General features: G+C 40.7%; 1 protein-coding gene across 5 annotated transcripts in view; it reads right to left on the minus strand.

The window, feature by feature from the left end:
• Positions 1-312: 312 nt before the first annotated feature.
• Slc12a1 (solute carrier family 12 member 1) overlaps positions 313-15,441 on the minus strand; it is a 77,655-nt gene continuing 62,526 nt past the window's right edge. For 3 of the 5 annotated variants that reach the window (XM_021183416.3, XM_021183397.3, XM_029470805.2), the window contains exons 22-27: positions 12,974-13,105; positions 12,638-12,749; positions 10,961-11,047; positions 4,655-4,790; positions 2,608-2,675; positions 314-1,600 (exon numbers count right to left, since the gene is read on the minus strand). In XM_021183416.3, the coding sequence (XP_021039075.1) occupies positions 1,465-1,600; positions 2,608-2,675; positions 4,655-4,790; positions 10,961-11,047; positions 12,638-12,749; positions 12,974-13,105 (671 nt within the window). In that variant the 3' untranslated portion in view covers positions 314-1,464. Of the gene's footprint in view, positions 1,601-2,607; positions 2,676-4,654; positions 4,791-10,960; positions 11,048-12,637; positions 12,750-12,973; positions 13,106-15,441 lie in introns of all 5 variants that reach the window. The other 2 variants (XM_029470782.2, XM_029470783.2) reach the window with 1 other exon arrangement.

Genomic DNA, 15,441 nt, shown 5'->3' on the forward strand with positions numbered 1-15,441 from the left:
GGATGTGTTGCTCACTGATACACGTCATGCCTTTCCTAGAGACACACTCTAGTATTCAGAGGAATCTGGGTCTGCTTCACTAGGTCAATAGTCAGGTTTCAGAGCCTCAGGGCCAAGAGGCTGAGGTAAGTCCAGGGAGGTGGACTAGGGAAGCCTGCTGCTCAGGCCTTGCTCCTTGCTTCTGTTCTGCCCACCTCTGAGTGAAGCTAAGGTTAGAAACACTCATCCTGAACCCCATCATTCAACAGTGCGGGACCACCGGATGCAATATTCCTGCTTACATCAGCGAACCATTTCACAGCGCAGAAAAGGAAAATACACTACTTTGCCAAAGCAAACAAAATGTAGTGATTTTATTTCAGGTCAATTTGCCCCCATGAACATCCACCAACCAGTCAACATATGCCAAGAAAAGACAAAAACCCAAAACAAGCCATTTATCATCTAAGCATTTTTCTGTGATTAAATATTCTACACACACTAACAAGGAGAAAAATCAACACCTGTATTTTAAAATTTTACATGTGTCTCCATTTATATCTTTGTTATTCTGTAAAGCACGGGTTAAATACCTATATATTTAGAAAGTAAATAAATGTAGGATCTGGATACATTTTTAATAGTGGATTGGAAACCTGTGAGATTAATTTTCTATGAGATCATCGATTTTTATTTCATCTATGCAAACCACTTAGAGAGGAAAAAAAAAATAAAGTAGTACTAAGGTAGAAATTCCAAAATATTTAGCCAGGAAGACAATAGATATTTGTATGTTAAGACTCCATTTAAGTGGAACATGGGTCTCTTGCTCACCTACCTAATATACCTCCAGCTAGCAGCAAATGTAAGCTACATGTGATCAGAGGGTAAGCTTATTATCTGCTGCACTAAATAAACCTTATTTAGGTAACTGCTTTGAACACTTTGTAGACTCCAGTCCTTCTTAGAGTTTCCAGATATTGATTTTTAAATCTTCACAAACTTCTCAGGAGGCCAAGCAGAATCAGGCCACTGACCCAGCAGGTCTTTTCCTATGATAGCCACCTGCCTTCACCATACTAGCCTGTCAATAAGAACTTAAGGAGAGCCCGCTGTGGGCCTGTGGCCTGCACCAGGGCCATGCGTCAGACTCTACAGAAACGAGATAAAGTTTGCCTGGAGCTCACAGCTAGATTAGCATATCCTGTAAGCATGTCAGCCAGCTTTTATTAATTTCTTATTTACCAGCAACAAGCGAAAAGTGTTTTTCTAGGAGTCTCATGGCTTTTGATGTTTTTTAAGCTAGTGGGAAAAAAAACTCCCATTAATAATAACTTTTTTTTAAAAGACAAAACTTATGTAGAATCGGTTAGGTTAGTCTCCAGAGGTTTGTATATTCATAGAAGAGGTTTTAAAACACAAAGAACCAGATGTGTTTCAGAATTATTCAGACACCACGGCACAACATTTCTCATCCTTCCGGCTTTAAGAGTAAAATGTTAGGACATTTTTGTGATTCCCTCTAACCAGTAACACAGGAGGGAGGTTCTTGGTTAGGAGTTCTAACCACGCCATGTACAACAAATCCGAAATAGATCCTTTTCTTGCCACTGGAAGGCTCCTGACAACAGGGAAGAAAAATTAAAACCAAAGAGAAAGTTACAGCCAGCAGGGACATTATCTGCTCTTCTGAATTAGTAACGAACGGTTTATCACGACCCCCCGCCCCCAGAGGAAAGCACAGCCGTTACTTTGACTACAGAAATTAAATTGATGCATTTTTCAGATAATGCAAACATCTATAAGTGAGAAAAGTGGCTTAATCATTATACAGACAAAATAGAATTGTAACTTCTGATTTTTCATTAAATAAAGAATCTAATCAAAAATCTCCATCCATCGTATGGAGGCAGTTACTTTTGCCTGCAATATTTCCTGGTTTTTTGAAGAGGACATTAGATGTGGCAGTTCTTCAGGCCACAACATACTTTAAGACACATACTTCTTGACATTTGGGTCAGTTCATGAGGAACACATGAAATAGTTGGACATTTCCCCATTTTTAGCACCAAACTTCATTTCATGAGTAATATTTTCAGTAGGTATTTTCCTAACATTGTAGGGTCATGCGATAAGGAATGAAAATAGAAAAACTCGTGGCCTTTTTTCTTTGTTGACCTGTTCCCACACTGTACAGAGCCCTGGGAGTTAGCCACGGACATACACAGCTCAGGGAGCACCCACAGGGAAGATGCTTGCGAGCCCCATGGCCCACTTGGGCTATTGGGAGGGAATTTCAGAGGTCAGGCTCCTGGAGCCTGGACCATGTGGGCTGATAAGGGTAGTGTCAGTCCAACATGGACACATGTTCCCAGCCCCATGAGTGTTGTTGGACTGCTAGAAAATTCAAGCAAGTTCTGCTGAAGTCCCCAGGATTCTGTCATCCTGTCTTAGGGAGACATTTATCTTCCTTCACTCCTACACTGGCCAACCTATCTTAAAAAAACAAAAAACAAACAAACAAAAAACCCAAAACTTCGCACTGGAAGAGTCATGGGTCTTTAGTCTGATTAGCCCACTCACCCTATCCTTTCTTCCTACCAATCATAACTGCCCAGCGACACTTACAACACGATGAGGTTGGCGGCTCTGGAGTGTTCCTGTAAGAGCTCGTTCAGTCGAACTTGGCGGTAACTCTGTGGACAGTATTTAGACTGAGTTGAGTGCAGGTCTACCAGAATTCTGAATGAGAATTTATCTTCTCACCTCAAGTCATAGATAAGCAGAAGATATCATTTTTTTTTCTCTTTAAGATTTATTTATTCATGTATGTGAGTACACGGTCACTGTCTTCAGACACACCAGAAAAGGGCATCAGATCTTATTACAGATGGTTGTGAGCCACCATGTGGTTGCTGGGAATTGAACTCAGGACCTCTGGAAGAGCAGGGAATGCTCTTAACCACTGAGCCATCTCTCCAGCCCCAGAAGATATCATTTTTAAAAGCCATTTCAAAAAATAATAGGGCATGCTTTTAAAAATGACGATTTAATGTTGCAAGGCTTCATGGGAAATTTTAGAAATGTAAAGTGAGTCTGGATTGTCACTGTAATATGGTGGCTAATTAGTTTCTGGGGGTGAAAAGCAAACAAGACAGATGACCAAAGCAAACAAAGAAACAAACAAAAAGACGAGAACAGAGAGTTTGGGAACAGACTTTCATTTGAAGAAAGCCAATTGAATCTTGCTATTGCTTTGATAGCCTAAGATGATAGGTTTTGTTCTCTTCTGTTTTCTTTCAGCTCCCTGACAATAGTCCTATGGGACTAGTTTTGTGTAATAAGCCACCAGTAAACTCATTGGGAAATTATTTTGCAGTGATGAGAATACTACTTACTTTTGCATCTCACGGGCTCAGAACCAGCCTCAGGTGTCTGCGTTGCTTAATTCTCTCTTAGAACAATTATACTTATTGTTCTATCCTAGGGTTGTTTTCCTAATACTGGAAGAGTTAATATTTTCTTCCTCTAAGTTTCCCAGCTTAGATCCTAATACAGTTTTTCTGTGTTTGTAGTTTTGAAGCTCCTTTGACCCTTGTCCTTTAACATCCAATTGAGATGCTGAGTTTTGTACTTAGATCAGCATCCCTGTTTGGTGTTTTGTTTTGTTCTGTTTTGTTTTGTTTTCATTATCAGTACTACCCACCAGCTGAATTTAAGTTCAGGCCAGAGAGAAACTCCTGGTTGTTCTCTGTCTGCCTCAGGCTGGCCTACGGGTTGTGATCCTCTTGCCTCGGCCTCCAGAGCGCTGGCATTACAGGCTGTCTAGGAAAGCTCATCGTTTTTCATCCATCTTATGGTGTGTGCCAGATTCAACTTACACACACACACACACACACAAAATATTACTTTATTATTCCTGTATGTGTATTGCACTGTTTGTAGATATCAGAGGACAACTTTTTATGAATATATTTTCTGCCTGAACAGTAAGACCTGGGGACTAAACTCAGGACATCTGATGAGCTATCTTGCTAGCACCAGGTACAACATCTGTATTCTTTATTCTAAACAATACATCATAAATTTCTATAGATGTTTTTGTTAAATTTTCACAGCTATGTTTAACAGGTTGAAGGTCTCTGCTATTGTTTAAATTGTGTTAAACTTACCTTTATCACATCACATGATTAATGACTTATTTTAGATTATTAAAAATAAATTTCCGGGGGCTGGAGCGATGGCTCAGTGGTTAAGAGCACTGACTACTCTTCCAGAGGTCCTGAGTTCAAATCCCAGAAACCACATGGTGGCTCACAACCATCTGTAATGAGATCTGACACCCTCTTCTGGTGCACCTAAAGAGAGCTACAGTGTACTTATGTATAATAATAAATAAATCTTTAAAAAATTAAAAAAATTAAAAAAAATAAATTTCCAAGGAGACATCACAATATGAACCAATAACTTGTTTTGTTAAGTTAAAAATAGGTTATTTTCTAGGAAGAAAAATGAAAAGATTTTCTAAATGATTATATGCAGTCATATGATTGAAAAGTACCTAAAAATGCAGGGTGCTCAGGAAGACAGGTTGACCAGATGTCTCATTTTTTGAAATCAACCCCTTTGATCTAATTAGACAGTAAAGTGAAAACTTAGGAAGACAAGTCCTTACCTTTTCCTTGACTGCTTCCAGTTCTGCATCTGTAATTTTCCATGGACTTTCTCTTTTTAATTTCTCAGCAGTGGTCAAATCTTTGTGGCTTTCATGAAGCCGATAAGGTTCAATCATCTCTTCAAAGACTTTCCAGCTGAAATTGGAATTGTAAAGGAGGCCTCACAGTGGGAAATGGACTCATTATTTCACAGATGCATGGAATCAGAGCTGAATAGTATGCAAATCTTTTAGGAGTCATCTTTGCGGGGGGAACTTGCAATGAGGGAAACCATGGGCACAGCACTCCCTCCATAGTGAAAGCAAGCGGTGGTGTGTTTGAGGCCTTGTTCATTTGTGAGGATCATCAGTATTATTAATGCACAGATATGTTTTCTGCATAATGTGGATAAAGACACACTTATGCTGTACCCACTTAAGTCCACACCTGAGTTTCCATTTGCTTGTTATGCTGATCAATGGGAGACTATCAGTTTCTGTAGATGAGAGATGACCTCTTTTCATTGAGAGCTGGGGACCCTCCTCACTGGCAGTCAACTAACAATGCCCACTGTTAAGAAGGCTTTGGGCAGAGAGGAAAATAGCCTGGGCTCCCACAGGCTTAACACTTCTTGTGCAAAAATGTCTGCCAAAAATAATGGTGTCCTTGTCCTGATGTTTGATGTTGCTGTCTGAGATTTTCAAATGACTATTATTCATGTTTGTGTTACGCGAGAGGACAAAAATCAATAACATTTAATGCCTAAAAATCTGAGGCCATCTTAGGGCATCTAAAAATAAATCATTGAGGAGAAAGCGAGAAGCTGTGTGTGAGAGCTATGGAACATTTAAAAATTGCAAGGAGAATCTCATTCTTGTCTTACATGATAATCTCTTAAGATTTATTCTTCAAACCACAGCGCAAAGTAAAGCTTATAATTTATGAAAGGAGTTGTCTTCAGAGCTCTGCTGGAGAAGGTCTCGACTATGAATAATTTTCTTTGGTTTTATATAATTTAGCTTACTTACAATTTAGTAACTTTGGGATGAATGATAATTAGAATCCATACGCTTTGGGGTTAAGACATTAAAATACGAAGTGATGAATTTAATTATCCCATCAGCTGGCCTGATTTAGGATTTGCAGATAAAAGTGCAGAGATTACAAAGGAGTAAAATTGTCTCTGCCAGTAAAGCCTCTGTTAAGGACTGAAGAGATACTGAGTGCCATAGATTTCTATTGTGCTGACTCACAGAAAGTAGGGGAGACGATGGATGAGCAAGAGAACTGAAGTAACCCTATTATTCTTTCAACAATACTTTCATTTGCTGTGACTTCCAACTGTGTCAGCCTTTAGAGAGCTGTGAAGACAGTCAGTAAGATGCAGGGTCCGACCTCAGATGCTGGATAATTGCTCCAACTTTTGTCCTTGGCATAGCTAACCTGGCCTAGAGAAGGGAGTGACAATGGCCACTGGTAGTCTTCTGAGAGCGGTGGATGGGGTGGGTGAGTGCCTTGGGAAAGTGAGGCAGCACCATGCTGACCAGCTCCAGAATTTGGTTTTAATATGGAAAGCACTGTTTAAACTCTACCTGATCTTACTTTTGTAGAGTTAGATTTTTTTTTTTTTTTGCATCTCATCTAGAACCTGGCTCAAAAATACAGCATAAAAATGATTTCCCAAGAAACAGAGGTGGAGTGGAAATCTGTAGTTGTTTCCACAGTATCTCTGGTGAGAACTGTTCCACCCACAGCATCAACTAATACTGACACATTTCTACAAGGGCTGAGCAAAACTCAGTTTTGAACCAATATACACCCAAGATTATGGTGCCTATTATGGCCCTGTGGTATAGGGAGACAATGTATCCTCCGTGGAGTACAAGCCCCGACTTCCATGACTAGAAAGAGACTTTTTCGTTTAGTAGGAGACTTTCTCTCCTACTGAATAGATGGGAACAAGTCCTAGTTGCTATTGTCAGTCATCTCGCTTTGATAAGCTAAATAAACTTTGATTGGCAGCTTTATTCAAGAAGATAGAGCAGGAAAAATGAAAAAAGAACCAGTCCTTTGTTATAAAGTTTATTTTCTGGGTTGTTTAATTGAAAGCCAGCCTACACTTGTACTTGATTGTGTGTGACAATCATTTCTGTCATCTAAATCACTATGAGGTTTTCTTTCACTTGCATTTGACACATGGCTAAGGACACCGCATTTCAAGGAGGTTGTCTTTGCCCACTCCTCCTCTGATTGCTTGTCCCTAGCTGGCCCTTTGCTGTCCCAGCCAGCTGATCCTAAAGCAGCCATTGATTCCATTTTCTTTTACCTGATTTTTCTTTCCTTTTTTAAATTTGAAGAAAAAAAGAGATTTATTTATTTTTATTTTATATGTATTGGGAGTTTTGCTTGCATTCATGTCCATACACCAAAAATGCCCGATGCCCAGGGACACCAGAACAGTTCACTGGAACCAGAGTTATAGATGGTTCTTAGGACCACTATGTAGGTCCTAAGAATGGAACCCTGGTCTTCTGGAAGAACAGCCAGTGGTCTTAATGCTGACCCATCTCTCTAGGCCCCGTGTGATTTGTTTTTTTTAAAAAGTACCTTTTAGCTGACTCTCAGACTTATCTGTAATATCTGCTGTTAAATATAAATGAAGTTTGATTCATCATTTTAAAATTAACTAATAACTGTCCTGCATTCTATATAATTTTCTTCATACCAAGGTTTAGCATTATTTTAACTGTATAAAGCTTTCCTCCTGAGAGAGGAAAGGGAAGGAAGAAAATGATATATTTGCATTTCACAAATAGGATATGAATTTACATTTTTCTCCTTGGCTTTCATAAGATTTCTTTCTTCACAGTAATCTTTAATAGTGTTTCTTTTTTTTTTTTTCTTCTTTTTTTGGATTACTCTAACATCTAGTATCTTTAAGCTAAATTATCTAGTTAATTGCCTTCAGTTTCTTCTTGATTTCCGTATAAAGATTGTTGTCTTTGGCCCATGACTTTTAATTCAGTTTATACAATAAAAAATGGAATCGAACCACTATATATCCAACATTTCTCATGCTCAATTATTTTCTCATTTAGTTGGCTTTTGTTCTGTCAAATGCCTCTGAGGTGGCGACATTTCACAGCTATTGAAAGATTTACCAAAGGTGATTGAAAGATAATTTAACACTAGCCTCCACAAGCAAATCACTGACTTTGTATAACACCAGGTGAACAAGACAAAAATAGTGACCTGGGGATAGTTGTCAATGGTGACAATGGTGACAATGGTGACTGCTCAGCCATGAAGACCATGATGGGAGCTGAAATTGGGACAGTATTCTTCCTCACCCACCTCTCTAACATTTGTTTATTCACCTATTTTATGCATATGAGTGCTCTGTCTCCAAGAATACCAAAAGAGGGAATCAATCCCATACAGATGGCTGTGAGCTATCACATAGGTGCTGGGACTTGAACTTAGATCCTCTGTAAAAGCAGCGAATGTTTTTAACTGTCAAGCCACCTCTCCAGCCACTGGGTCAGTATTCTCTTGATGTCTTAGATTGGTGGCCTGGCACTGCATCCATCCAGAAGAGCTTTCTCTGTTTTATTGCACTGTCCAACTTGCTGCCAGAGGCCATGGGTGCCATGGACCAAATAACTACTTTCTGTTCTAAACTAGGGTCACTTTCAAAGCCTGGGGAGTGAGTTGCCAGGAGGGTCCATGGCATTTTACAAAGCAATGGCCGAAGGGTAGTAGACAGGTGAGAGATGACGACTTATCTTCTGCACCCTCTTTCTGGCAGATGGCCTCTTTTCTCAGGACATTATACAATAGGCACCTCCATTATTGTATGTTAGTTTACTTTGCAACTTTGATACAGCAGGGAGAAAATCTGTAAAACTCTGAAACCTAATTTACTGGTTTCTTACAAAAGGGAAGTAATTCTCTTTGAGGAGGAGGATAGCATTGTGTGAGGGACACCAATGGTGTATGGAACAAAATTTAGACACAGGACAAAAATGAAAATGCCCTGAGAAGAAGACATCATGGGGCAAGGGTCGTCATAGTAAAACAACGTGTGTCTGTATGGTGACAAGTAGGTACTCCCAGAATGGAGAGGCCAGTTCATAAAGGTACCATATCACAGGCTCAGTGACAGAACAGAAAGTATAAGGACACAGGGCGGAGGCTGCAGCACCTGAACGGAGGCTAGGATGGCAAACCAGGAAGGAAACAGGATTCTCTGAGGAGAGAAAACCAGGTTGAGGGGTAAAGGACAAGGGAGATAACGACTCATTTAGGAAGATAAGTAATGAAGACAACTCCACTCCTACAAGACTAATTTGGGTGACTAACTTGTGCTCAGTATAGAACAAGGGCTTAAAGAGAAGCGGAGGCTACCCCCGCCCCCCAGATATTAGAAAAGTTTCTCTACCAGGATGTACAATGATCTCTAAACCCACTCACTGAGGGCTTCATGCTAAAACTTGTTCAGATTGTTTTGTTATGAAGGATTCTCTCTACCAACTGGAGTCACACAATGAGCCTGTTGGGTCCCATGACTGAAAACGCCATGAGGCATTGACCCAATGACCTACAACTCTTCAAGTGAAAAGAGATCACACGGCAATCCAGTTCTGATAAGAACAGTTTTCCCACTTAGCAGAGGGAATTATGAGTAAGTTGTTTTACTTCCACACTTGTGAGTGCAGAAGCATAAGAGCGCCGGGCATTTGAGGTGTGTAGGATACAGGAAATGTTATGAAGCATCTCTGGTTACCTGTATCCGTTTCAACTTTCTTACTAGTGAAGGTGCTTTGTGAAGCATTATACCTGACCTGTAGCCTTAGGGGGCTCAAAGACACCCAAAACAATACAAAGTTCAAGTTTATCTGGTCAATAAAATGCCCTGTAAGTCTTAATATTTTTAGATATTTATCAGGTTCATAAAAGAAACATTATATTACAAGAAGGGAAGAGGTGAGAAGACTTGGGGTTTGTAGAATGAGAGCTTGTTAAGAATTTCCAGAGGAAGCAGAAACAAAGAAGGTCCAATAGGACTGTAGGACACCAGGCACTTAGAAGCCTTCATGTTCCACTGTGTGGTTCTCTTTGTGGGCTAATAGTTCTTAGTCTATTCTAAGTCAAATGTATTAAGTTGTATCCATAAGATAGAGTAAATATAACTTATTCTTAACAACAGAAACCTTTCTGTAGCTGCTAAATTATAAGTCTAAGCAGTTCATTTAACTTATTTTTAATATATATATATATATATATATATATATATATATATATATATATATACTGTTGCTGTCTTCAGACACACCAGAAGAGGGCATCAGAACCCACCACTGATGGTTGTGACTCACCATGTGGCTGTTGGGAATTGAACTCAGGATCTTTGGAAGAGCAGTCATTGCTTTTAACCGCTGAGCCATCTTTCCAGTCCCAATTCATTTAATTTATAATTGACCATGACTCCAGGCAATATCCTTGCAACTTTGAGATATCCTGACAACACTTAACCTGTGACACCAACGATTTTCAGATACCATTGTTATGAGCTGCAAGGTTTGCAGTTGGCCAAAGTTCACATGGTGAAACCTAAACCACCAATGTTGTAAAGTCTGGAAGTGGGGATTTTAGGGAGCACTTATCTTTAGATAGAGTCATAAGGATGGACGTCCCATGAAGGAATTAGTGCCCTAGTAGAAGAGAAAGAGATACCAGAACTCTTTCTTCATTGGACATAGATGTGACCAGCTTCAACTAGAAAGAGAATGCTCACAGATACATATCCCAAAGCTACTTGAGTTTGGATTGCTTGGCCTACAGATCTGAGATACAAGTATTGGTTGGCCAAGCTTCCTGGCTTATGGCATTTTGTAAATGACTAAGATGGTAATAGGATTGAGAAACTGGACAGTTGATAGGGTTAAATGCTGCCATGCTTTGGAGACATTTAAATGATTATTTCAACTTTCAGCTTTGTATTTTCTGGGAGTGGGGTTTATAAATCACCATTCTAGGTCTCAGATAGTTTTAGAGCCTCCATTAAAAGTTCACAGGCCCTAAGCATTGAGTCACTTAGTACCTGGAACCAAAAATCACCCTGGGATGGGGACCCTCTCCTCAAGTTTCTCACCAGAACCCTCTTCTCTCTGTTAAAATGGACTGGGTGGTTCTGCACATAATGAAAGCATTTCTTTAACATCTATCAAGAAGTCATTACAGTAAATGCATTACATTTTCACCCTTTGTTAAGCAACACGAGAAAGAGAAGCAGGGGTCAGCAGAGCTTGCTAAACAATTCATACCTCTCTTTGTTTGGCTTAATGTTGATGTCTCCAATTATATGGATGTCTGCAAATTTTATCCTAAATTTGCTGAGAAGAGAAGCCATTCTGTAAAGAGAGAGAGGAAAAAAACCTACATCAATAGTGCCTATGTAATTACTTTCTATCAAAAGTGCCTTTGTGTTTGAGTTAAGGTATCAAAAGCAATCAGTGTAGCTTTCAGACAGAGGCTTTTCAGTTTTGATTTGCATTAACTAACCTACTTGATAGAGATGTTAAGTGTATTCCACTGGAGGCAGAAAGCAAGCCCAGCGGTCAGCTGAGGTGGGTCACACCTGCTAACTCAGTGCACTGAAGTAGGAGAACTGTGAGTTAAGCCACATTGGGTTGTACAGTGAATTCCAGGCCAGCGTGACATACTCACAGACACCTTGTCATAAAAATAAAATCCAAGAGATAAAAATAGAGAGATCCCAGGAGTGCAGAGAACTGAGAGGGCAAAGGGGACTCTGCATTCATCTTCCTGAGGGAGAACGGGAGACTCTCTTTGCCATCAGAACTTGGCATTCTTGTTGAGGAAGCTTTTATAACGTTTTCAACAGACTAATAGTATGTGGCTATATGTTGTTCCACCCGCTGCCACCTGGAAATTGGTACTTTTAACTTAAAGTTACAGAAATCTTGTAAAGGTTGTACAAAGACTCCCAGACTTGTCATTGGAATGATTTTCAGTTTGGTTTGTTATTTTGTTTGTCTCTCTTTAGATCTATCTATCTATCTATCTATCTATCTATCTATCTATCTATCTATCCACTTATCTATCTATCCACTTCATAAGAGGAATCAATATGTACAATATTATTGCATGAGCATTGTAATTTTTCCATTGAAAGTAAATATATAAATATAATTATATTCTTGCTATAAAATGTAAATGCACATACAGATATACCATAATTACATTCTCCTCAGAGGGAGAAGACACTATGAAAACTGATGGAATCTTTATTGTGGGATTCTAGGAGTCACAGATCTCAGGACTTAAGCCTGCAAGAAAGACCAAGAGCTGCTGGCGTCTCCCCAGGTTTCCCATGACAGTGTGAGTAAGCCATGCTCTTGGACATTTGTTCTTCTCACATGAATGCTTCAGCTCCCAGTGACTGCACTAATGAGAAATCTACAAAGATATGATGCAATTTTATTTTAAAAGTCTCTGTCTCTGTTTGTCTCCCTCCCTCCCTCCCTCCCTCCCTCCCTCCCTCCCTCCCTCCCTCCCTCCCTCCCTCCCCTCTCCTCTCCTTCCCCCTCCCTCCCTCTACTTCCCCCTCCCTCCCTCTACTTCTCCCTCCCTCCCTCTACTTCTCCCTCCCTCCCTCCCTTCCTCCCTCCCTCCCTTCCTTCCTTCCTTCCTTCCTTCCTTCCTTCCTTCCTTCCTTCCTTCCTTCCTTTCTTCCTTCCTTCCGAGACACACAGTCTCACTATATAGTCCTGGCTTGCTGGGAACTCAACATGTGAACTAAGTTGACCTTGAACTCCGTATGTAGTAGACCAGGCTGGGCTCAAACTCAGAAAGATTTGCCTGTCTCTCCAGTGCTGGTAATTATGGTATGTGCCATACCTAGTTCTTCCAAAGACATTTAAAGCAACGGAGCAGCCTGTCCTCGGAGGACCCAGAAAGGTCAGTCACAAGTTACTCACGAAATTTTTTCCTCTTCAATGCGGTTGATCTTTCCTCCAACATAGATTCTTAACTTACAATCTTTCCATTTTTTTCTGAGAGTCAAGATATATGGGATAAGCAATGTTAACCCTGGAATAAAGAATGAATTACCACAGAGAAGATGAGAGAAATTGAGAGGAAAAGACGAGAGTGTTATTTTTATCCATTCCCATTATCATAGCTGTTAAATGACTTGTGGTCTTTGGGAACTCAGAAACGGGGTTCTCGAGCTGACACCCTTCTCATATACATGAACTTTGTTAAAATAACAAGGCAGGAGTTCTGCTTCTCAGTGAACACTTTGGATGGCTTACCTCCATCATCAAATAACCACCAAACATCAATCGTGCCTTTTCCCTGCTTCTTTTTAAACTGAGCGCTGGCTTCCACCAGTTTCTGATTGAACTCCCCGACGTGCATCGACTGGATGCTGCTGATGTTGCCGTCTGAAATGGAGGACACAGTGGAGCATCTATTTGACTTTTGAGGACAGAAACAGCGAGCTAGTTTTAGCTCCTTATTCTCACAATGGTATAACTTAGGCATGTGGTGGCTTAAACGTCAAAGATCCCCCAAAGAGGAAAAGCTTACATTTTGAGTCTCCCCCCACCCCGGGATGATGGTGCTGTTTGGGGAGGTTGAGGAGCCTTTAAGAGGCTCAGCACAGCTGGAGGAAGTAGTTCAGTGGAGGTGGTCCTTCCATTACAGCTTGGCTCTGATTCATAGGGCCTGTGTGCTTTGTGGTCTGCCCGACTTGAACAGCGTCTGCCTCGGGCTTCTGCTGCCAGAGATGAAGCAAGTCATGGTGGCTCATCTTGAGCCAAAGTAAATCTTTCCTCCTTTATGGGGGTTTTTATTCTATTTCGGTTTTGTTCAGAAGACCATGAAAGCATAAGCAGTGTCTGTGAGTGTGGCTGGGAGGGGAGAACAGCATCACATGTGACATGGATGTAGAAGGAGGCCACGGGGGTGGGGTGGGGGGGTTGGGACAAAGGGGGAAGGGGGACAAAGGGGGGGGGGAAGGAACAACAAAATCAAACCTTGCCTGAAAAACACTATCATGAACCCTAATTCTGTATGTTAATAAAAAGACTCTTTTCAGAAGAAGTGAATTACAAGAGCTACAAAGGCATGTGCCCTGTTTTAGCCCAGTTATGCTCCAGTTATGAGTATGGTTTGTGACAATGCTAAATAGCTACCCAACCTTCTGAAATTTTAAATTAAATTTAATTAAGGTTAAGTTGTATGAATTTTTGTAAATGATAAAAAAAAAAGTCCAGGAGACATGGAGGTTGCATATATAATACTTAGAAGTGATTAATATTTTTCTAAAATATTTATTAATTTGTTTAAAGATTATTTTTATTTTTTCCACACGTGTGTGTGTGTGTGTGTTTTAGGTCAGACGTATTGAATCTTCATAGAGATGGAATTACAGGTTTTAAGCCACCTGATGTGGGTACTTGGGCTTGAACCTGGGTCCTCTTCCTCTGGAAGAACAGAACTGCTGAGCCATCTTTCCCATCCCAATTTACTTTTATGTGTATCCTTGGAGTTCAGCCCAGGATGTTACACTTTCTGGAACTGGAGTTGACAAGTGTGTGCTGCCATGTGGGTGCTAGGAATTGTGTCCTCTGGACAAACAGCAGTGCTTTTAGATCTCTCCAGCACCATGTTTAAAAGTTTTTGACTCTGACATGGATACAAAGAAGGAGTATCAGGTGAACCAGGCCTATTTCCTAATCCTCATCACTGGGTATCCTTTGGCATGCCGTCCATATTATTTCTAGTGTCCTTGCCTTTGAGAATTGTTATTTCCTGGCTCTGATGTAAAGAGGCAGAGCTGGCACTGTTGCTTAGTGCAGCGCCGAAAGCGTCTTCTGAGACAGCCTCTTCAGAGCTCCCTCTGATCTAGCAGGTTCTGAGGATGTTTTGCTCTGTTCTCCTCTGTTGCCACGTTCTAAGCCTGTCGGTTCTGAGGCAAGTATCTCAGATTGTTTTTATATCCTTAAGACCTCTGAGACAGAAAGTACATTTATTTGTAGAATGGACCAAACTCTGCCCTTCTTTCCATGCAAATCAAAGCTCCTGGAGGAACCATTAGGAGAGCCTGCAGGTTTGGGCTTGATCTATAGCTCAAAAGAGTTGTCACCACCTCAAGCCCCCCCCCCCACCGGGGGGGTGTAGGCCCCCTGTAGAGCAGCGTTTGAACTCCTAGGCATTAAAGCACACAGCATTATGACTTTGTTTTTCTGAACACCAGTTTGACATTCAGAAAAAGTACCTCCTAACCAAAACAAGTGCTGTAATGGAGGCTCGAACAAGCCTTGCTTAAAGAATGGCGCTGATGCTCCCTCTCAATCAGCGCTGGTGCTCCCTCTCAATCAGAATGAGAGGAGGATGAATGACGCCCGTGCTCCCTCTCAATCGGAAGAGCAGAGGACTGAGCTTTGATTTGGAACTTTCCATTGCTTTTCCAGACTGTGTCATTTACTAGAGACTAATATTACAAATAAGACAACAATGGGAAAAGAAATAATTTTAAAAGCCTTATTCTAATCACAAATTTTAAGCATTTATTTATTTTGCACATGTGCATGTGCGGGCACATATGTGCCATGGCATGCATATGGAAGTCAGAGGACAATTTGGGGGGAATTACTTTCTCCTTCCACCGTGTGGGTTCTAGGGATCAAACACAGGTGATCAGGCCTGGTGGCAGGCACTCTAACCTGCGGAGCCACCTCAAAGGCCCTTATTACTAATTTTACATCAGCTCCAA

This window comes from Mus caroli, unplaced genomic scaffold (assembly GCF_978045245.1).
Source record: "Mus caroli unplaced genomic scaffold, Mus_caroli_1 scaffold_2, whole genome shotgun sequence".
Lineage (NCBI taxonomy): Eukaryota > Metazoa > Chordata > Mammalia > Rodentia > Muridae > Mus > Mus caroli.